The 24,639-nt window shown below is 41.3% G+C and overlaps 1 protein-coding gene across 3 annotated transcripts in view; it reads right to left on the bottom strand.

Moving 5' to 3' along the window:
- ADCY5 (adenylate cyclase 5) overlaps positions 1–24,639 on the bottom strand; it is a 209,893-nt gene that overhangs the window by 43,004 nt on the left and 142,250 nt on the right. For all 3 annotated transcript variants that reach the window (XM_021300981.2, XM_005512322.4, XM_021300982.2), the window contains 5 exons: positions 14,661–14,772; positions 14,363–14,490; positions 10,602–10,760; positions 9,415–9,556; positions 1,802–1,942 (listed from right to left, as the gene is read on the bottom strand). In XM_021300981.2, the coding sequence (XP_021156656.2) occupies positions 1,802–1,942; positions 9,415–9,556; positions 10,602–10,760; positions 14,363–14,490; positions 14,661–14,772 (682 nt within the window). The remainder of the gene's footprint in view (positions 1–1,801; positions 1,943–9,414; positions 9,557–10,601; positions 10,761–14,362; positions 14,491–14,660; positions 14,773–24,639) is intronic.

Genomic DNA, 24,639 nt, shown 5'->3' with positions numbered 1-24,639 from the left:
CTATGATCTAATCAATAAAATGTCCATCTAGCAGATATTAAAATGGTCCCTAGGCCGCGGAGAGCAGCATGTTTTCATTTTGACTAATGCATCTCAAACACAAAGCAGCAGGAACTACTGTAAATAACACATTTTAGAAAATATTCCCCAAGAACAACAAAAAGTCTAGCTGAAAATAATACATCTGAATCAGGTTTAAATTGGTTTTCAAAAAATAGCCTGACGCATGTAACACAGACATCAGCCTCTCAAAAAAGAGCTTAATGCAGGAGGCAGTACAGAAGCAGACTGAGTAGAAAAGGTTTTCTGAGCTGCTGAATTTATAAAAAGGTAAATACCATTACAGGGAAAGTTTCAAGATAAGGAAGAAAAAGAAAAAAAATAGAGAAGCTTTTCCTCCTACAAGCAAGGGGCAGTGAAGTTTTTAGGACTCAGCTTGGTATTTCAATAATGATGTTTTTCCAACTGAACAACCAGCTAGACACGGCAAACTGTAATTAACACCAAGAAGCATAATACCATTTGGCATGCTTACACCTTGTTTCTGAACAGGAGGCTGCAAGAACCCCTTAAAAGCTATTCAAAGAAACTTATAATTATAATTATGAGCTAGTGTGATTAGGCTCTTCTAATAATGTCATGCCTATTGAGCACACCCTATTGAAAAGCCCACATAAAAATGCACAGTTCCACTGATCTGTGTGCTTATGTCAGAAGCCCTCATTTGGAGATCTGAGAAATGAAAGAAACATTACTATGGAGATTAAGAAATTTGGTTTAGTACTGTAGAATAATATCATGATTGAATAATATTAGCACCAACTATTAATAAATGTGCCAGCATTTCCCATTAGAAGACACCATATGCAGTTGCTTATAGCTACAACAAAATTTTTAAGCTGTGGGAGCGAATCTCATGTTAAAAAGTTTTTTGAGTGCTTTAAGGTTTCCATGACCTCCAGCAGAACTTTGACTATAGGCAACAAAGTGGGCAAGAAATACCCACTTCCGACTGTGTATGAAGCATGAAAACAGCATTAAGGAAGTCGCAGAGCAATCTGATTATGCATGCAATTACAGAGGCACTGAACATTTTTATTATTACAAATAGCCATTATAATAGAAGCCCTCTTTTCTTCACCTTTATTGTAGGAAACAAAGATATCATCTACAACTTTCTGTAAAATAAACCATAATCGTGTTCTCAGTCCAATTACGTTGGTAACCAGCTCTTGTTCATTTTAATTTAGAAGGGCTGAAAGGTATAAGCAAGAAATGAACACACTTGCTGCTTCGGGCTAATTAACTCATGTACTTGAGAATGTATTCTCAAGAGTTTAACGCAGTGGCGTGGTTCCTGGGGACACATGAGCGTACATGGGCATGTACTTACAGAAGGTGAACAGCATCTGGCTGTTATAAGGCAAGCAAGAAACCCGTGCAGGTGCTGAAGCCTGTAATGATCTAGTACAAATGTATGTCAGCTGCTCTTTGAATGCTCAGGTTACTGAGCAATTTTTGTAGCTAATCATGTCTTTTCACACAGCCTGGATGAGTTTTCCGAACGTGGGACAAGTCACACAAAAGAGCATCTTTGTGCCATTCAGCCTCCCTTCCCCTTCCAAACAACCTTGTGCCTCATCTCACAGTCACCTTCACATGTACCAATTATTATTATTTCTGGAGTCAAAGTAGAATTTACCACCCCCAGGGCTGCAAAAACCTTCAGACAAAGCAGGGAAAGATATATAATGCTGTATTAAGTAGACAAGAAATTAATGCCCACAAAGCAAAGCATTACCATTCTCTTCATCTCCTTGGAGACCTGGTGACCACCAAGATGGTTATAAAAGGGACGGTCGACACCCCAGTGCGATGGGTTATGGCCGATGGAATTAGCACGCTGGCGGCTCATCTTGGCTATTGTGGCTTTCTCGTCTTTCTGAAATACAAATGAAAGAGAAATGGAGAATAAATTTTGACGCGCTTGCATGGCAGTCATTTCACAACCATGTCTCCTGATTTCTTGCTCCAGAAGTTGGCTTTGCACCTTGAAGTTTATGAAGTGGCCACCGATCAGGAGCAGTCCTAATCCACCATTTTTGTCTCCCTGTTTACACCTGCACTGTGAAAATGCTTAGAACACTTGCCCCTAAGTGGTAGCCACCATTTTAGTCATTTGCCTGTTTTGAACAACCACCATTACCTGTGTAAACACAAGACGCATTCCAAAATGGAGGTATCTAGTATTTTTTTTTAATAAACTTAATCCAGTTGAATCATTTCAGATAGGAAATTGCAGTTCCAAACTGAGATGCTACATAAAAGATCACAAAAAAAATAAAAAGGCTGGTGTGCAACAGAAAAAACACACAGAGCGATCTCTGGCTGAAGAACAGGAGCCTTGAAACTATGGGAATAAAGGACACCTTTCTCTGTAGGTACGAGTGAGTAATTTTTCACACTTGCAAGACAAGAGCACCTTCCCATACACGCTAAGGAAATTAGGTAAATCTTGCAAACAGCTGCCTATCCGTTACGGGTAATGGTATTGCAGAGTGTGACAAAATGGTCTCCTCTACCCTAATGCTAGCTGCAAGTTTTGCCACTGACACTAACTTTCTCAAAGTTTGGACAAAGCCTTTGGTTTTGTTGCTAGAGCTGGTCTGGAATCTTGGTTTTAGTTGGAGCTTACTGCAAAGTTTGCAGGGGATCTGTCAGAAATGATTCAGGCAAGCTCAACACCAGTTACCAGAGCACAAAAGTGCAGCCCATAACCAAGCCAAACAACAGGCTGGTTAGTTACTTACTTTGAATATAGTACCTAGCTAAAAAGGCTGGCAGGTTTCCATGTGGAATGTGTTTTGCGGAAAGACAGGAGTTTACTGTATAAGATCAAACCCTCTTTTCTTCTCTAGCAAGGACTGCACTGGAGGTTTGCTCAGTGAGGACTGTGATTTACCTGTACTGACTCAGAAGGCAGAGAGGTGGCAATTATTACATCCTTACTTAGAAGAGGCAAATTCTGGAGAGCTGGAAAATACAGACGGGATGGATAGCTACAGCTTGGCTGTTTATTACTTAAGAGATTGAACTTTTTCAAAACAATAGCTCCTTCCATGAGATTACTGAAAAAAATTGGCATAATGGCTAATTTTGGATTTCAGGGAGTGTTCAGACAACTGAATAATTCAAAAAGAAAGCATCGGTTATTTTAAACTCTAGAATTTTGGTTCAAGTGTTGTTTGACAATACAGCTGGGTTCACATCCTTTTTTTTGCCTGGAGTCTGCTTTCCCTACTTACTTATTTTGATTCTCCACTATACACTGTACCTCGCACCTGTCAGGAGTTTGCAAAATACCTGGTGTTATTTCCATGGCAACCAGAGAGTTAAATGTCAAGTGTTACGCTGCCTTAAATTATTTTTATTTAAAGAAATTTTTAAAAGCCTGCTAAAATCCAGTGCTGGGGAAAGCTGCCTGATTGACAAGCATGGGAAACCATCATCTCTTTTCTTGCAAAGAAGAGACAGCTATAATGTCAATGTTTCCCGTGAGACCACAAGCTCACCACGCAGGCAACCAAACCTTCCCGGGAATGCAGTGTTGCAGGCTACGTGTCCCGTGCCAGACACCCAACCAGCCCCGTGACACTGAGTAGCAGTGGTCACTGCAGCCACAGGCTGCCAGCAAAGGTCTTTTTCCACCCAGCCAGGATGACAAGTGTAGGATCTCAAGGAAACTCGGTGGGAGCAAACCTAAGGGAGCTGTTAGGTCCCTGGGATGTTTGCTGAGGAGAGCCATCCATGGTCCCACATTGTACACCCCTTGGACAGCAAGTGCCTCCCATGTCACCTCTTCCCCGCATCGAACCCACCACTGCTTCATCTGCAAGAGCTGAAAACTCCAGCCCTTGGCACCAGCTGAATTTCACTTGAGCAATCATGACAGAGCCACTGGACAAGCTCCAGGAGATCTGCGTTTTAAATGTTCCTAAAAATATACTAATGTGATGCAATGCTGATGTCCAGATATGAGCTGGTCTGAGAGTTTTTTTTTAAAGTCACTGCTCTTTATGGTCTCTGCCATCATTTTGCCATCATTCACACTTCCTTGTGTTTTTTCAGTTGCACAATCTTTTTCATAGTTATGCTTCTTTCTTCTATTATATGTCAGAAAACTGGTAGAAAATACAGTTTCATTATCTCCAAGCAAATATATATATACATATATTGTTTTCAATAGTAGAAGTGACACTGCCAATCCATTTTGTTACAACTTAATGAAAGGTTTTCAGCCAAAAGCAATAAAAAACCCCAGATGCTGAAACTAGTCTGGGAACCTATAAAAGCAAAGCTATTTGGTTACATTACAAACGCTTTTACATGAACAGGTGATAAAAGATACATATAGCAGGTTCCCCTCCATGGGTTAGTAAATTTGGTTAGAATTTGAGAAAAGTCTTAATGACAAAATTCCAAGCAAATGTACTAACCCATCTCAGCCAATGCATGATCCTTCTACCTGCTGCTAGTGCTGGTGATTCTGAACATCACTTGAATAATTTGAAAGAAATAAAAGACCTCATACATGTTTACTGACACATCTGGGTTGAGGTAAGGGTGCGACAAATTGGTAAATATACACTTTCGAGATAATTTCTAACCATGAGGTCAGGCATCATAAATCTTCCATGGCAAGATGACCTCTGGCAGTATTTCCCTCCACTCCCTGTAGAAGGTTTCCACTGGATTGTGAACTATGTTTCAGCAGTATTTCCAATCAGATTAAAACACATATATACAAGCACAGTGGGTATTTGTTTTCCTGTATTGCATACTGTGCTACTATATTATCTTGAACAATAGGCATTTGTTGTTAACATCAATACTTATTCAAAAATATTTTTTTGGAACCAAATATTTTGAAAAGTTGAGGTAATTTATTTCCTGAAAAATCACTTGTTCAGTGGGTAATGATAATAACAACCTCTAAAAACGAAGAATTAGAAAGATCATAGCGCCTCTGTGGAAATTTATGAGGATCTCTGCTCCATTTCTTCCTGGCTAGGTGACAGCATGAGGACAATTTAGACACAGGGCTACCTAAGGCATAACAAGACTGGAAAGAAGCATAAAGAAAAGATGATACCTTTCAGTCCTACTCATTACAGGTACTACCAACAACAGGAGCAGGTGGAAGAGTTTCTGACAGCAATGAGTTTTTCAGATTTAAAGTGGCTAAACTCCAGGAAGCTGTTGTGGGAACTTTCCAAATCTGGACTTGCAAAGAGACTGTAAATCTTATTCCCAGAGGTTTTATTGTGTTCCCACCACCAGTTCCCACACACTGAGCTACTGTAATGCTATAACAAAACAGCAAAAATAGCTGGTATTTTCTTATATTTATCAGTTGCATCAAGAATGCCTGTTACTCCTTTAGTGTGCGATAGGATTTTCCAGCATATTGATCACTATCAGTGCAACAAAGCAGTGAACGCTGAACATGGGTCGGCCATTTCAGATTCAGCTACAGATTATTCTTTAAATTGTCTTGAAGTCCTATTAACATGTGAATGATACTTCTTGCAGGGCTACATGCTCCAAACCATTGCCTTCATAAATCTACACGGGTGGAACCCTGCTGTGCTAAGATTAAATTTGTTAAACTAAGGAATCATCATATTAGATTGATTGTGTTTTAGGAGAGTCACATGCCCAACACTTAAAGGACCATTTTGTTTCTTCAGCTGGATGGAGTTCCAGGACACTATTTAGAAAAGAATGAGATTTATTTTTTTAGGAGTTACAGCCAAAGTTTCGTTGAGCTGTTTTAGGGCCACCATCAACAATCCTTTCTGAAACTGTTGTGTACCTGCTATTGTTAAAAGAAACACCCATGTTTACGGCAATTGAAAGTCATTAGAAAAAAATAAACATTTTTTCGTTTGTGCACCCAGCACAGTGTGTTTAGTCAGCAGTATTGCTCCGCTGTTGACAGTCACATTTTGTTTCCACTTGTGGTCAAAGCAAAGCATTTCCCCAGCCTTCTGACAATGTTGACAAGGGCAAGAAAACTAACTGTAAACCTAACGTGCTGTTAAAATCCTATTCACCTCAAGGTCTGTTTCCCACTCTTCCAAACACATACTTTTCCACCCTTCCAGAGTAAAGCTTTTATCAATTATTAGAAGTGATGAGAAGATTAGTTGTGATGGTTCTGCAAATTAGTGCAGCACTTGATCTCAAAGAAGAGCAGAAAGCTGCCAACAACCACCAAGTGACATGCTCCTGTATGAACTTTGGTACCCCTTGCATATCACACAGTTAAGACCTTTATATTTCAATTATCAAAACCCCAGCTTAAGGAATTGAAAGCAAACACATGGAAAACAGATTTGGAACTTTGGATTTATGCTTTAAAAAAAAAAGCCAGGAGAACTTTCATGTCGGGGAACGTAACACTGCGACAGTGAAGGCACTGCTGCGCTGCTCCGGATACCTGAGCGCTGCTTTCCTCACCCGCCAGAGCAGCAGCAGCACAGGGCACACAACAAGGTGAAAGTGGATCTGGAGGTAAAGATGAGGAAAGAGAAACCTAAGCAGACTGGATTTTAGAACTTTGCAGTTTATTCTCTTTCAATAGAAAGCAACTCTTCTGTATACCATACAGAAAAAAGGACTGCATCTTCAGCTCTAAGGATTTTATTTAAAAACTGAGTGATCAGAATCTAGCTTTTTTTCACCCTAAAGCTCAACTAAATCTATTCCAGTTAACAACATCTTTAAGAAGGAAAAATAAAAAACCAAAACAACAAACCAAAAAAAACCCCAACTATTTTCAAAGAAGGAGCTAATCTGAGTTCCTGGAACAAAAATATTACATAAATGTTCCTCCCATTTACTCTGTGCCAGAGAAATGGTATTAACACAATGAAAGAGTCAAATAAACAAAAAAGGCAGAAAACTTTAAGTCATGGCTCCCCATGGCAACAGTAAGCAGAAAGGGTATGGAACAGATGCTGTTATATTTTATGGATTCATCATAACTCCTGGTATTGTTTGGTTTCAATGGCTGTAGGATAATGGACTGGGTATTCCGATAGTTCATGTCTATCCGTGTGAACTAAGGAACAGCCCAGACAAACAGTTACTTGGGTCAAAACCGCACCTGCTCTCAGTTCAATGCAAATCCTGTGCCTTGTGTGTGGAGAGCAGGAACCCAGACACGACTCACAGGAACCCATTACTAAGTTAGGTGAACATTTTATGGCCATTACTGGAACAGGCTGAACTGAAAACCTAGCTAAATACATCACAAGAAGTCATTAAAATCAAACAGAAATGGAAGGAAAAAGTTAAGTGCTAGGACTTTGTCTATCATCAAGCAAAATATTCAAGACTCACTGAGCTGACTATGGGAAAAAGCTTTTCTCACTTCTGATCTTCATATTGCATGAAAATGAGTTTTTAAAGAAGGAGAAAACTTTAAACTATTCACAAAGGGATAGAAAATGGCTATGGGAGCAAGAAAGCTGCAGCAGCATGGGCAAACCAGGAGTCTCTCAAACTCTAAATACTAATATCCATGACCTTTGGTAGCAGTTTCTTTATGTTTTAATTTAGCACAATAATTACAAAGATCATGCACATGTCTCAATTCTCAGCTATTCTGAGATGCAGCACATCAGAGCAGCGTTATAGTAGTGCCTAGAGACTTGAGCTGAGGGCTACACTGTGTAACAGAGCTGCAATAAATACATACACAGCAGTGAAAGAATGAGGGGGGAGGCGACCTATCTCATTTTACCATGAAAAATCGAGGCACAAAGTTTGAGTTCCTCAAAATCTAAGTCTGGAATGGAATACACATCTCTCCTGAGTCTCTGCCCAGTCTCCTAGTCAAAACACAGCCCTGATTTCAAAGATGAAGTCCCAAGTGCTCTGTGTCTCTGTTTTTGAGTTTTTTGTCTATACCAGCAAGAAGTAGAATCCTGACCTTAGGTCTTCCTCTTCTCTTCAGAGAAACCGTCGGTTTTCCACAAGAACATGCAGACAACTTGGTGAGTGCATGATTTGAGAAGTCAATATATCTTCTCCATCCCAGGAGATGGGGCCTGCCCATAATGGTATTTTGGTTTATGTTCTTAAATCTACTCAGCAAGGAAGTGGTTTAAGTATAAACACCAGCTGGCCCACTGACAGGCAGCGATGCTCAAGAAACAATCATCTTGCACTGCAAGCTCTAATCCTCTTTTGAAGATTGACAATCGTTAATGAGATTTATCTTATGAGCAGATAGAAACCAAAACATCATCTTCTCTCTTTAGGAGATGATAAGGGATTTTCTTGGGAGATTTTTCACACAATATCCATTAAGGAGATTTGAGGCTTCCATTCTCTCAAGAAGTGAGGCAATGGTAGTGAAGTATTTCTGCATAGGTGTTATAGTTACTCAAATCAACCATGCTATTGGAACATGTCACAAACACTAATTTATTTAATCTCATGGTTGTCATATTTAGAGCTGTGGAAAGGTTTAATTGGTCTTAGATTCAGAAATATTTGAAATTATTTTCAAATCAGGCCAATCTTTATACACTTGCCCATACTGTGAATAGCAAAGTAGTGTCTCTAATGCAGAAATTAGAGAAATATTACTGGCTAGGCTTGACTAGATGATAAAAAAAGCTCTTTTTCTAGTATTACAGTCTAGCATTATTTAAAATAATACAAAGTAGTGACAATATCAACCTATTTTCTGTTATTGACAGTGCCACAAAAAGACGATATATTGGCTGAAGTCCACTGGAGTTTGACTTGACTCAAGTACAAGTCAGCAATGCCCTAATAGCCTTATTTTGTGTAGCCTGACCTGTGTCATAGCAGTAGGTATGATCTCATCCCACTGTCACAGTGATTATCGATCATCACAGCGGGCCAGATTTTCCCATCTTCAGAAAGAGGCTGACAAGTAATGGCAAGAACTGCTCTAGTCTCTATGTTCATGGTAATATAGTGAGCAGTTGGACAAAAACACCTCAGTCTGTAATCTGACAGAGAAGAGGTCTTTGTGGTTTTAATCTATTGTTTTAAGAACTTGTACAAGTATCAAATTTCATTGAAAAAATACCTATCTGTATTAACAACATTTTTCAAAATGATTATGAGAACAACTCAGGACAGTTTCTTTGACGGAACTAGAAAGTACTCGGTGCAAAAACCTTATGCAGAAGGTGGGTACACTCCCTTCTACACATGCAATAGTTCAGGAAGAGGACAGCGAAACAGGATTTTGTCACTGAAGGTCAGGTAGTCAACTCACTCATTAGTAAATGCTGGTGTTCACTCTACTTCAGTGTGCTGGAAACTGTCTAGTTATTAAAAGTATCTAAACCCAACATTTGGTCTTACCCGTTTCTGGCTGCACCGTACAATCAAGAAGGTCTCAATGCTGTGCTCCTTCAGGTAAGCATTGCGTTCCCCTCCAAAGCCCAGCTCCACCTCATAGTCTCCATTGAGATAGTTCAGGGTTGCCTTTGTTATGTGTATGCGCCTTGAATGAGACAAAAGACAAGCCAGTTTTGTGGGCTCTGAAAAGTTACCACCTAAAAACCCAGTTCCTGTCAGTGACAGGTTCCATGTACTGGAAGAAACCAGCAATAAAACCCAGTTTCTTTAGCGATGCCACCACTCTTATAGATGTAGCACGGGAGTTTAATCTGTTTTAAAGGAAGCAGGCCAGGAAGCATTTTCTTAAAGAGAGAATTGTTCATGTTAAGCATGTTACAGATCCACTTATAAGCACCTCCTTAGATATAAAGCACTCAACCTTTTATTCACTTTGCTCTAACACACAGCAGATATAGTTTTTTGGCAAACACAGGCCCATCACAAGGACATGTCTACTCAGCAGACAGTGTAATATTCACTGTAGCAATATATACTGTATCTTTTTTCGCTGTATCACATTAATCACTGTGGTACAAGAGGCCTTGTAGAGGTATGTTAAAAGCACTATAGTCTTATGCTTTCTTCCAGAGCAGAGAAAAAGTGGAGATCCACATAGAAAAATTATCTCACAGAGTCAACTTGGCAGCAACTCAGTCTTCAGTTGATCCATACAGCAATGAAACAAGAACCAATTCTGCCCTCTCACAGGAACGTTTCAAAACAAAAGGCTGGTCTGAAACAACACTTCATGCAACATCCATCGATAGCTGGGATGCTCTCCAGGAAAACACTGCTAACATATCGTCACATCTCTTTGTAACCATGAGCAGCTCTGCCAGTGTTCGCACAGACGTGCTCACTTCTGTTAATCTATCAGCTTTATTTCGCAGAGAAGGAATTCAGTTCTTACCACAGAAGGATATGCCCATCTTGGGATTTTGTAGACTTTCTGTAACCAAGGACATGTAGACATGGAACAGAATAACCTTGCTAACATTTGCACATGCTTAAAACACTACACCCACAGTTCATTTTACAGCAGACATACAGAATCTCTGAATGTGTCTCCTGTTTCCTCACCTCACTGTGACATGTCAGAGACAGAACAACACATGGGTTAACACGACAGCTTTGATGAAGCAACTTACCCAGCTTTGCCCCCTGCTTCCATGTGGTTGGCTAATGTAACGTCGTTGGACCACACATCGAACTGCCACTTCCTAAGGCCCAAGACCCCGCAGTGAACTCTCCCGCTGTGGATTCCAACCCTCATGTTGACATTTACTCCCGTTACCTCCCGGACTAATCTGAAAAGAGATATGGGTAAAAAAGGGCATCACAAAGAACCGCATGGTTGTAGTCAGTGGAACAAATTTGCACCTATAACACAAAAATCCATAATGACCCATAAATTATTCACACAGACACATGGTGCTGCTCATCCACAACAACAGGACAACAAAACTAAACCAGACTGGCTGTACTGCTCTGGCTGGCCAGTCAGAGCACTAATTAGAAAGGGGAGCCTTTGGAGTAAATCCACGTACTCTGAACTCATGGTCAAGACGAGAACTCATTAAAAAAAAATCTTTGAGACAGTAAAAGGAATAAAGTGCTGGTCTCTGATCTCCATACCAAAGCTGGATGTAACCTGTCAGCACTCAATCTCATTAAGAGTAATAGCATGTTGCAAAGAGAAAAAGGAAATGATTTCAGAGATCTTAATTCATCTGCATGGCACCAAGCATCAGCTCCTCCACAGATGAAATAGGATATGTGTGTGAAATACCCCACTGCAGTTGGAAAGCCTGAACAGGGCTTACAGCTGCAGTCAGAGCAGCAAAACCAGAGAACCACATCTATTGCCATCACTTCAAACAGGCAGTTACAAATACTCAAGCTCTGATTTTAATGAGGTTTTGGATGCTCTTCTTACTCCCAAGTTGACTGCTGGAATACTTTGTGGGTTTTGCCCTTTTAGGGCAAAAGTTAACTTCAAGAGCTGTTCACATGGAAAATATATTTAGGAATGTGGGTAGGGGAAAGTCTTGATGAGGCCATCAGAACAACTCTGCTTGTCATTATTGCTGATCACATAATTCCCAGAATGTCCATGTTTCACCAGAAATTTTGCCTGTATCACATACCACAGCCCTTTCCTTTAAGTTGTTAGTTCCTTGCAGCATTAAGTTGTACCTATTAGATTTCAACCTCTTTGTTTTTCAGGTTCATCTAGTCCTACTTATCTAGGATAACATCCTCTGGACAGGTATCCTCCCAACTTCCTAACATCAACGCAGATCTAATATTTACGCTTTAGTTATTAATGAATGATTAAAAATAGACTAATCTTGGACTCCAATTCGCTCCTCACAGTATAATATTTCCCTTAAAGGACTGTTCAAGGTGACTTCTTGTTGAAACAGATCCTACCCTCTTACGGTTCCTTTTTCCTTACACTCCCTATCTTGTGTTTCACTATCCACTTGCTGAAGTGATATTCATTATTTTTATTAACAAGAAGCAGAGATCCTCTAGCAGGGCAGGGAAGCTGCATATGAGGGTAAAGGTGCCACAGGGCTCCAACCACAACACTTGGGAAAGCAACAGGAACTGGGGTCACTGCAGCCATAACCCTTGCATGGAGAACAGCAGCTGCAGTGTGGATACAGCACTGGGGAGGGAGGAAGAACATGCCGCACAACTGCTACAAACCCCACTGCACCCTCTGCCAAGCCACGTTACTGATACAAGACCAGGGAACTTCCAAGTAGTCAATGAGAAGGTGACTTTCTCCAGACTTCACAGCAAACAAATGGGTTTGGTTAGCCTTTATAGACAAATTAAATATTCTTTGTTAACTTAATTTTTTTTTTTAAAGTTCATTTATACTAGCAGTACAGTGAATAAAATTCTATCTTTCCAATCTGGGGTAACACTCCCTGCTGTTATTATGCACAGATGAAATCAGCCTACGGGCAGGGCCCAGTGTTAGGGAAGCCAGCAATCAAATGTTCAGCAGCTGTTTGTTACCTGAAATCAAATTTTCAGTAGCTATTGGTTACCTTAATTGTGAAACCTCTTATCTTGATCCTTAGCAGAGGAGGCGGCGGGGGGGGAAGTAGAGGTAGTGAGAACAGAGTCACCTTCCAGACTTATTAAGAGATAAGATTGTTAAATGCATTCATTATAGATCGAGTGGGAAACAAGATTTAAAGGCTGCTGAAGAGCTATTTGTAAACAAACACTGAGTGCACTAGAACTCCATGTTTATTTCAAGGTAAGGTGGGTTGCAGTTAATCAATGAAGTCTAGACATCCTGGTGCTACACTCCTTGTGGGGGATTACACAGTGCCAAGGTCTCTGGATTTCATCAGGCCAACTACTGCAGAAAACGAGACTTTTCTGAGCAATCTACACAATGCCTTCTTTGTGGGGCTGGTGGCTAAGAATTGCTGCTTCCTGTGTTTGACAAGACACTTGGTCACCTGCCACTTAACTGTACTTCATGTGGAAGAAATGGCATCCTTTTAAAGGCTACTGAAAACTAGTTACTTGCAACTCCTTTTATTTTGCATTTTGCATACAAACCCCAAAAGGAGACTGGTGCAAAGCAACAAGAGTTTAAAACCAGGCAAGTAAAGGTCCTGACAGTGTACACTGTATACTGAGCATGGGAATGCTTCTGTGTACCGCCCTCTGAATGGGCTCTTCCAGCTGAAAACACCGCTTTTCAAACCACGTATCTGTGTTATGAAAATGGGGCTGAGAAGTGTGCATTCACGTCCTTGCAGAAATTCAAATGGTAAGGATGAACTATGTCAAGCTCAGCAAATAGGCAGCTTTAGGTTTTATTGAGATGAAGCGGCAACTCCATCAATTTACTGAATGGAATAAGAGGAGAACTGCATAGAGATCTTCCGCTGCTCTCCTGGTACCACTGATACTTTAGAAGATGCGTTCATAAAATAAAAAACTAGAAGAGAAGGGAAAAAGAGACAGAGTCCCTGTGCAGCAGGGATGGTGTAGATATTAAGGTCTGCTCAGTTACCATCAAAAACTGGCTGAACATTGTGTCTAAACTTGCATATGCTCAAGATGACCAAATAAATCTTCCCTCCCTGAATTCCAAACCAACTGGCCTCTGAAAGTTCATATCTGATGCAAACAATATTCGATGTCTGCAATTCTCCAAGTCATACAACTAGACGTGAGTCTCATGTTTGTTACTCTCTAAAGACAGGAATGGTGTGGACAAACACAGCATTTCTAGTCTGATCTCAGAAGCAGGCAAAGCTTCAGAACAATTTTAAAAGAAAAAAAATAAAGATGAGGAAGTAAGCAGAAATAAAGGAAAAAGCACCATGGATCTATTCCAGTCTGTACCAGAACAACTTCATGCCCTTTCTCAATAATTAATTTAACTGAAGCTAGAAAGTCTTGAATCTCACCTTTTTAGCATAGGGACACATGCAGAAAGATTAGTTAAGCTAGACAAGACAGACGTTAGCAGAAGAATTGCAAGGTGAATAAGAAGCCAGTTTAAAGACAGACAAGTGAAGAGTGACTGAAATTTAATAAAGTTATTATTAATCTTCTGATTTCACATTTCTGTAATTCACTGGAATCCTCCTTTGGGAATGAGACTTCTAGTAATTGCAGTAACCTTTGCCTTTCTCATCAGGAGATTGAGCTCTGATACCCACATGGCTGTAACAGACTCAAGTGTCTGTCCTTCTGCTCTCAAACCTTTACTGCATTGTGTTTTCTTGTTCCAGCTGGTCTTCCTTTTTGCTGGCATCAGTTCCCTGGTTTGGCTACCTTGCTACTAATGTAAGGATGACCTGACAGGAAAGAGAATCTACTTACTATTTCTTCTGAAGTTCTCCATGGGGAATATGGTACTTACGAGATGGCCTCTATCATATCCATTCCCATTTCAACACAGCAGTGTGCATGGTCAGCTCTTGCTTCTGGCAACCCAGACACACAGTAATAGCAATCGCCCAAGATCTTGATACGTAAACAGTGGTTGTCCTAAAATAATAATAATAACAATAATAAAGGAGAAGTATTCAGCTTATATTCATGCTTGCAATAGTTTGCCTTTTAGGGCAGTGAATATTTACAAAAATCCAGTGAACCAGCACAGTATGTAATTCTTGCAACAGGAAAAAAAATAATCAAAATGATAACAGAAAACTTACAGCTGCTAGCTTATCAAATCTGGCAAAGAGCTCGTTCAGCGTCATGACCAGCTCCTGAGCAGTGCACTGGGAGGCCAGACTTGTGAAACCCTCTATGTCTGCAAAGAGGATGCTTCGGAAAAAAAAGAAGAGAAAAAAAAATATGAAAGTGTCACAAAATTTGGCACTGATACTTGTGTAAGTCTTGGGGTAGAAGTCCAAGGATGGGGAGATATGTAGGGGCATCCCAGCCCTACCCCAGCAGCAAGGAGATGAGCACTCCTAATGCCACCTAACGCTACAGGCTCTATCACATGTAAAGCCGTGAGGGGCATTACCTCATCCCCTCCAGAGACTAGAAAGGGTGAGAAAACCCCCCCAGGACTTCTAACCCCCACCCCTGCCCCGTGCCCCGAAAATTTACAGTACGCTGGGAGGAGGTGGTGGCATGATAATGCTATCAGATGTCATTAACAACAAGGCACTCCTACACAGTGACCCGATTAGCTCAGCTATAAAATCAACGCTTACCCATTTTGTTCACATTCCTCAACCTCTCGGCTCAATAACATTGCCTGTGTCCTAGCTCTGCTGTGGAAAACCACACTCTTCTGCCTGCTTCCCCTGCGGCCAAAGTACAGCCACAAAATAATGTCCCTCTCTAGTGAATAACTCCAACCTGCCTACCACAGCTTTCACCCCCGCTTTGGTGCTCTGCTTCCACACGTGCACCGCAGCCCCTGCCCTGTGCCGGGCAGGCACGTTCCTGCAGTGCTATAGAGGCACAGCGCCTGGCGCGATGGCACCCATGGTGCTGGGGCGAAGGTTTGGGTGCTGCAGGGCTGGCTGGATGTGCCGTAACACACTCGGCTGTCCCAAGCAAGACTTGCTGTCAGGGTTTTCTACTCTTCATTCACTGGAGAAGGAAATCTACACTGCTTTGCTCTACTCTATTCAGCTGCGTACACTTCTCACTCATTGCCTTTTTTTCTTTTTGCTCAGCTTCTAAAGAAGTACAGAAATGAAACCTCCCATTTGTACCACACCTTCCAGCTGGCTTAGCCCTTGAAACACTACAAAAACATACACCTGCGGTACTCGGGAGCTCCTCTCAGCAAGGCTGCGGCAGGCAGCACCCAGCTTCTGCCAAGGGACACGCGCAGCCCTTGCCAAGCGAGCCAAAGCTCTGCTACTGCAACAGGGAAGGCCAGTCACCCCATCTGGCCAGGGCGGACCAGGAAAGCCCTCTGAAAGCAGCCTGGACGGTTTTGAAAACGCCATTATTTGAATCACAAGTATTTATAATGATTCCTTGATTTCAATCTCAATGTTGTACTGCGAAGATTATTATTTTTTTTTTTACTAGAAAAAGATTCTGTCTCATTGATAATGACAACATCAAAAATCCTGATTTGCACACACAGTCATAATGCTAAATTTAAAACTATTCACCAAAATAAGCACCAGACTGCCTACATAGGTCTAAGATAAAATGTATATATGCACACTCATTTATATAAACATAACATTAATAAGCTATACTTGTATGTTGGAATATTTATCCAGTAGTTGATTTCTTTTTTGAAGTTGATTATTGCATGAAGCCGTATTTGTATAGGAAGAAAAATTACAAGTGTAAATGACAAGCATTTTGGAATTGTTTCTTATTTGTAAAATAAAACTCCAACATGTTTTCAGCAAATTGCAGAGCCTATGTTTTCTGTTGGAATTCACTGCAATGTCTTCAGACGGAAAGCAAAGACAACAAAAATATTTTCACAAGCATTTTTTTGCAAAAATCCTGAAACACATTTCAATTCTGGCATGATTTTCATATTTTCCTTCTACATTTTAACTCCAATAAATCATCAACCGAACATATTGCATTAAGTATTTCTTTGTTAGTCAGACTGAAACCAAAATGTACAAGAAAAAAACAAGAGAGGAATGCAGGGATGTCTGAATAAAAAAACCCAAAGCACTTCAGAAAACACACAAAAATAAATCAAGCTTTCACATATTCACAAATAAAAGTAAACTTCCCAAAGAAATACAGTTGAAACCAACTGCAATCTTAGAGATCTCTGTATTGCTGGCTAAGCAACTTAAGTATGCTTTAATATGCAATATACAAGCAGGAAATGTCTCCAGTTTTTGTGGCGGTAACAAAATGTATCTTCTTGTAAGCATGTTCGTCTTCCAGCAAGGGGCAAACTGCAAATTCCTCACTCGTGGGCATGTTCACACTCTACTTGTGTGTGTGTGTGTGTGTTGTAACAGTCGTGTGTTATAACAGGAGTACAGAGCAACTGCTGCTCTGAGGGTCAGACAGCAATGGGTGTATCTGTAAATCCTACACAGGGATGCCCTGAGCCTTCTCATGCCTCATTCAGAAAACTAGTGCTAGCACAGCGTCCTAATGAACATGGATCAATGACTGAAAGTTGCCTCCTCCATTTGCCATTACTGTCATGCCAGATAAATGGATCAGACATCCTAGAAGTTAAATCAAAGCAATATTTTCAACCAGGCAAATGACGTAATCAGGCTGCAGGGGATGGAAAACCTCATTGGGGTATGGAAAAGACAATGCGGGAGACGGCAGAGGACAGAGCAGTGATGTAGGAACTGAAGACAGAGAGGGAGAAAGACACATTTGTGGCAGGAGACTGAAGAAAGAACAGCATACGACCATCATAGAAAACAGCCCTTGCAAACAGGAGCCCAGCCTGAAGCCCCTCTGTCCTCTGCTCTCAACAGAGAGCTCTGAAAGCCACTAAATCACATTTTACTTCTCCTGCCTAATCTGTTCACTCCACACACTCCTGCTGACACTGCAGCTCCAGCAACAGAGACAACAACCAGGTTTACCTCTCCCTGCTCTGCTAATGACCCAGAAGGAAGGAATGTGGACCAGTGTACGTCGTGCTGTGCCATGCTGCTTCTGTTCCTGTTGTTATTAGCCCAAGTAACCCTTAAATTCAGCCTTCTCCCTGTAAAATACCTAGCAGCCCAGAAGCAGCTATGAAAAAAGTAGATTTCTCTTATGGCAGCAATCAGGGAACAGCACATGATCCTCATCTTGTGTTAAGTCAGAGTTTTCTTTAAAAACAAAGCGACCTGTATCTCCTTACACATGCAACACGCATGCAGTGAGGTTGCAGGAGCATCTCCCAGTCCTGCCAGTGCATCTTGTCCAGACTTGGAACCTTAAACACACAGCTTCCTCACTCCCCTTGGGTCCTCACTCCACACTTCAGTCTTTGACGTCAGACTCCTCTTAGCAATGGATAGATTTTATTAAAGGACGATAGCGATGGATGACTGCGATGGAGGGCACAACTCAAGCCAACTATCTGTCAGTCTTCAGGGGGGAAGGCATTTCCTTGTTGGTGGGAACACAATGCCAGTAATAGGCCTTTCTTGTGCCAAAATGCGGGGTAAATGACAGTGGTCAACAAAAGGTCAAATGAAATAATTATTATAGCTATGAAATGTCGTGAGATAAGTAAGGCAGTGGTTGACTGGAAGGGATTGACCACATGATCTGCAGTCTGGGCATCAGCAACTATGATCAGCCCTGGGTCCCAGTCCCTTCATCTGGAAGGCTAGTGCTTTGTGGAAAAACTGGTTTAGCATGTAATTAAAATGCTGTAATGGCTTCAGAGCTCTTGATATATTTTCCACTCTGTCACTGCCTTCAGATTTACCATCTGATTGGGTTTTGTCCAGCAGCAACCAGGGTATGACCTCAAAAAAGACAAAAAATGGTTTATTTCTGGGAAAGACAGACAAGTTATCATTCATTTTGAAAGTTTTAAAAAAAAAATTATTTCTGTTTAATTTTGGTTGAAAAGTACCACAAATTGTGTTATAGGGTAGGGGTGAATACTTTCCTAAGCTCCTATTTCAGCTCCTATTTCCAGCAAGGACTGGCTCAAGATTTCAGAGCTGTACAAGCCAAACTCAGTTTTGTGCCTGTTGCCCTGTGTGGCTCGTGATGCTGGCAGGGAAGAAAGATGAAAAGGAGCTTGGGTAGCTTCCAGATCCCACCATCCTTCCCTCTGCTTAGGGACCAGCCTGGTACTTGCTTGCTCTTGCCCAAGACCCAGGAAGAGGGCTAGAAAGGCGGATGCACAGACTGGAGCATCCCTGAACCCAAGGAACTGGGGCTGCTAGGCCGCATAAGGCAGGCTGGGCACACAGGTCCCGCTGCCACCAGGATGCCAGCCTGTACCTGAGCTTGGCCCTTACCCAAAACACCACCACCACTGTGGACTGCAACACCTCCATGAGCAGCATGCCTAGATGCTTTTTGCAGAATGCTTCACATAGCTGCAAAGCCAACAAGAAGTTAAATGGAAAGAGGAGCAGCTAAGGTGCAGAGCCAAGATGAGAAAATTCCTGAAGCGCTGAGCTTAGCTTTCCCATTTTTTTTGGTCTGTAATTCATTCACAGAATAGTTAAGATGCACACAGACAGGCAGCTCAGGTACCAGCAGAAGTCTCAGTGCAACACCCCGGAGATCAGCAGTGTGAGCCTGCCCAGCTTGGGCTGCTTTCACAGTCCATACCCAGGTCCATCCCACTGCACCTTGGGTCCTACCACTGCAGGTCATTTAAAACTAGCTCCTGAAATTCAGGTAAATCCGTGCTTTGACTGCACTGCTAACTTGCCTTGAGGCAGAAGCATCAAATGATCTTTTAGATGGCAAAGACGACGGTTCTTAGCAAGAATGCGGGAAGGGGACAGATCTTGGCAGAAAGCGAAGAACAGTGAAAGGAGTAGGAAGAGCCAAGGACAAAGTGGGAAGCAGGAAACCCACATGAGAAATTTAGAAACCATGCACACCTACAGAAAGTGATTTTGAAATGTAGCCTTAAATATCTGAACCTAATAGAGTTATCAAAGAAGGGACATAACACAGGTTTCCCTGCAAATGCAGGATTATCTAAAACACTAAATTAAATCATCCGTATTTCTAATGCAAAAACAAAAAAACAGTTGTGTTCTATTTTGAGATATGTGCGTGCCATGCACGCCAGCCACAACATAAATCAAGCAAGGCAAGAAACACAAACCCTATCACCATCACAACGGTAATGCCAGTCATGAATATAAACACCATGTGTTACTGGAAACTGAACACCACAGGCACTGCATGGGAAACAGAACAAAACCCCAGAGTCGGTGAGCTCTAATGACTTGTAAAAACAGCAAAGTGCATCTGACTGCGTGTGAATCAAAGCCATGGTGTTTTGCTGCAATGAACACTACCTACAAGAGAGGAAAAAGTTAAGGCAGCATAATAAAACAATCGTTTTTCACTAAATACATGCTCACTAATTTGCATTCATGAGCAAAGATGTAACAAGAAAAAGCTGTTTGCTGTAGACACAGTCTGCCTGTGTCACTGAATTCACTAGGCTAATTGGTGAGGACAGTGTCTCAGGGTGCTACTTATAACACCATCCACTGTTATTTGTGTCACATGTCGTTAAGTCATACTATGAACAGGGAAGAAGAAAGAAGGACGGATTGGGATGAAGATGACAAAACTCTCAGTTGAAGGGCTTGGTTGAGCCCTTAACACCAAATAGGCTTTTACAGAATGGTTCGTGTTGGAAGGGACCTCTGGAAGGCATCTTGTCCAACTCTCTGCTCAAGCAGAGCCACCTAGAAGAGGTAACCAGATCAAGACTATGTTCAGATATCTTTTGAGTGTCTCCAAGGTGGGATCATCTCTTGAGCAATTTGGGAAATTAGTCAATTTTTGTACTTGGCTATCTGTTTAAAAGCTACTTTCCCAACAGCACTGCAAGCCCAGGAGTTATTTTCCAGCTGCAGTTGCACAGTGTTAAGTTCATCTAGGAGTTCCTAGTATAGACGTGGCACCAAGATACACCCAGCCTTTCTTTCCTAGCTATAGCTACTTGGGGATGGGATGACAAGGAGTTCCTGTATGTGCTCTCTCTTCTACCCACACGATGTACAAAAAGGATTTCAGTCTCCAGGAACTCTAAGTGAGAACATCTCATAATGCTCTTTCCCTCCTGACTTTAATAACAGCAACACAGAAGGACAAACCAAAACAATCTGAGGACAAATTCATAAGTGGTGCAGTGACTGTGGTCAGGCAGCACATCTAGGTAAAGCAGTACAGAACTGTGCAAGTGCAGCAAAGCCCACCGAAGGAGGGAGAAGTGGCCCATGAAGATCACCATGCTGAGTGACAGCTCGGTGACTCGTCTGGCAAAGGCTGCTTGCTACTTCCAGACTAACTCAGGTCTCAACTCCACGTCAGCCTTGCTCTCTAGAGACATCTATGTGGCAAGCTAAGGTCTTAGCCTTAGAGATACAAAAAATGTTCTCCAGAAGAGCAGGATATCAGACAGAACAGAGGTTAAAATATTTCCTTTTCCTACAGTCATGGAAAAAACAACACCCAAAAAACCCAAAACAAAACCAACAAAAAAACCCAAAACAAAAGACTAAAAAGATATGCCATCTTTCCTAAGCTTATACAGTCATTTTAGAGAAGATTGGTTTACTATTGGAAATCACCTGTTGTTTCAGTTGAGCCCTAGCACTTCTGTGTCACATCGGCTGGCACAGCCACCCCATGGGAAGTGGGACTTTGTTGTGCACCATGACAGTGCTCCATCTTAAGATCAGTCATGCTGGATCCCACTTGCTCAAGAGGGTGGGAAGGCACATGTACACAAGTGCTCTGATAAGTAAAGCAATATTTGAGAGAGAGAGAATAATGCAAGGCAGGAGGAAACATACACAGAACCCCTACAAAAACAAAAGCCCAGAAACTGGTGAGCCTTTTCACTTTGTCTTTACAGCAAAAGGCAGAAAAGCCCCCTGTCCCTCTTCCAAAGTAGCCAAAAATGTAAACCAAACCCACATCCTGTATTTGAGAAGTTGTTCACTCTGCAAGACCAACTGAAACTGGTTACAGAGTAAAAGGTGACATAGAAGCAGGAGACCAGAAGACTCTGGAGACACGTTTGCACTCAGATGAGAGTTACTGGAGGTCCGAACTGCCAGGGGGACACAGGTGGGAGATGCACATCTCCAACACAGCCTCTCAGCAATTGCGGCTCTGTCTGCATTAGCAATGTGCTCCAGGGAATGTCCCGCTGAGCGTGCCTGGCCCTGCTGGCTCTCAAGACCTGCAAAGAAAAATGGCACCATACTTTCCACCATGGTTGGTGCTCCTCATCCCAATGCCTGTGGTCTGTCCCTCACTGTCAATGCAGGAAACGAGAAGAAATTAAGATCCTGAGATCACCAGGCAGCAGGAAAAGGCTGCACCAGTCATACATGGAAAAGTTTTTGCATAACCTTCCTAGGTTTGCGGCTTACAAGCATGAGCAGCAAACACAGTTACTGGAACTTAATTACAGCAAAGCAGCATCAACACTCTTTCATTTTAAACATTAAAAAATTGCTACTCTCTTCCTCTAAATATCTTGAGTTTAAAGATTTTTCCTATTTCAGCTGACTATATTTAACCAGATTGATTCTTCACTGGAAACAGGAGTAATAAATAGCTTTTTGGGAAGAAAAACTATTTGGAGAAGGCAAAACAAATATAGACAGATAGACAGTGGCTACCAGCCAAACTATAGGTGGAGCACATTGTAGATGTCTTTGAGATGAGTAGAAATAATCTTAGTACTCAATCATCTGAGGCCAAATTAGATGCTGCTGTCTGCCAAACATAAAAACAAAATCCACGCGCTTGAATGCAATTTTGGGGTATTAAGAAGAGGGGACTTTGGACCTTCTTCATGTATCTAAGAACGGATTGATGGGAATGCGAACTTTTTTCCCAATAATTCAGGTCAGAGGAAAAAGCATGAAAGTGAGAAAGATGCCAAATCCATTCCAACTCCAATAAAATTTAGGAAAGCAAAGTGGAAGGATACACATGACATTTTGCAGAAAGGTGCAGAGCAGCCCTGCATACTGCTGACTCCGAACATGTGTCTTCACTTTGGCTCCGTGCAAGCCCTGGTTCACCTGCATCTGCCTGATCCGTGCAAAACAGCTGGCACCTCTGTCCAAACTGCAGCTGGATCCAGCTGACACCAAAATAAAACCCAGATTCCTTTCTGACACAAGACAACCTGAAATGCAGAACTGGATATAAAATTAAAAAGTAAAGCCATGCTATACCTTTTACAACTAAAAACTAAAGTATTAAAATGAAAGACAACCTGTTGCAGAGAGGCTGTGTGCCAGCATTCAGTCAGTTGTCAGAGAAGGCAACAGAGTGATAAATTTTGGCACAGCCAGCTAACTGTTTCACATGTATATCTCAGGTCAGGCACATGGGATAGAGATTAAGTTGCATGTAATCAAGTTTGGGATGCTTTCTATTATATATTGTGCAGGCCTTTGATGGCAAAAGAATGAGCTCTTTGTACCTGTGCAATTGCATTGTCTCTTCTTCCCCGTTATCATGGATATTTAGCCAAACAATGATGTTTTTATATTCCCTACCCCAAAAGCTGCCGTAATTCTGTAGGCAGTGGTCATTTCTACCTAGCCTTACTTCTTCCTCACTCTCTCCATTAGCTTCCTCAGTGTCCTGTCCTTTTATGATTTATTTACCCTGCAATTTCTGTAAGTCAGGCACTCTTCCACTTTTCCCTCTGAAAAGTCACTACATAATGAAAACATTCCATATGACATCACTTACAACATTAAGGAATAACTATGCCTTCCCTACAGTTACCTTTTTTCCCCCGAGGAAGGAGAGCAGTTACCAAAATATGCAGAATACTTTATGGATAAGCTGAGAACAGACAAGCGATGTGAAATTCTGTATACACAATTACCATTTGTGTTTGGGAGCTTACAAGATCAATACTGCTGAAGTGGCCATTTGCTTGGAAAACTGATTGCTGAAGAATAGGAACATAAGTCTTACTGACCTTTTTAGAACAGCCAACAATAAGCTGATGCTCAGCCTCCTCATTTCTATGTTTTCAAATGTAATTGAGCAGTTGTGTTTTTAAAATGACACCAATGAAACTGCAAAGAGAAATGGACCCAAAGCATATAGAGAAATTTAACCGTGCACACTTTCTAATGGCCACTTTTCTGAGAACCACCAATGCAACACCAGTGGAGAACTTTAAAATGAAGACATAATCCTTTGTTAGCTATTCGGAAAGGTAAAATGGCTGGCCAAAGAAAATAGTGCAGCTTATTAACTAAGGGATTAACTTGTTATTAATTAACAAACCTGATAATAAATTTAATAATAAAACACATGATGTTTTCAGTGAGAAGAGAGACTGGCCATAATTTCGGAATTAAATGAAAAGGAAAAAACCCTGCAGGAAATTGAACTCGTTATCTGGCTATTGTACACTATATTAATATTCGTTACCTGATAAGAAGCAGTAATGAATAGATATCCTCAAGTCACGAGTAAAGTTCTCCCAACTTTACAAGGACTACAATTTAATGTTAAGGGTTTTCTTTCCTTTTTGAGGTGTGACCTACCATTACACTACAATCGATCAACGGCACTTGAGCTGACATTTATCTTTGGTTCCCTTTGGGGACGCAGAAAACTCCAACTGCCATAGAGAAATAATGTAAATATAATGAAATTCCATACAATCAATATCGGCAGTAAAAACACTCCCCCTTAGAAGGGAGTATAGGTGAGCTCACTAAATGAGTATTTCTATGCAAAGATCATCCTTGAACAGGGAATATTAAATTCTAAGCACCTCTTTAGTCCCTAACCTACCTCATATTCCAAATACTTTGCATATGTCCATTATTTCATAGATATTGTGCAATGTTAAACCTACTCTATGGCATTCAGATTATATACTGCACTATCAGAACACATTTACACCCCCTTTTTTTAGTTACATTGATCAAGACAGTAGCTATCAAGGTGGCTTGAGTCTAATTTTTCGCAGCCCATCATTTGACTTTGTGATCAGTTACTTAGCCAGCTCTA

Source organism: Columba livia, chromosome 7, assembly GCF_036013475.1.
Source record: "Columba livia isolate bColLiv1 breed racing homer chromosome 7, bColLiv1.pat.W.v2, whole genome shotgun sequence".
Lineage (NCBI taxonomy): Eukaryota > Metazoa > Chordata > Aves > Columbiformes > Columbidae > Columba > Columba livia.
This window is presented reverse-complemented; position numbering and strand designations above follow the sequence as displayed.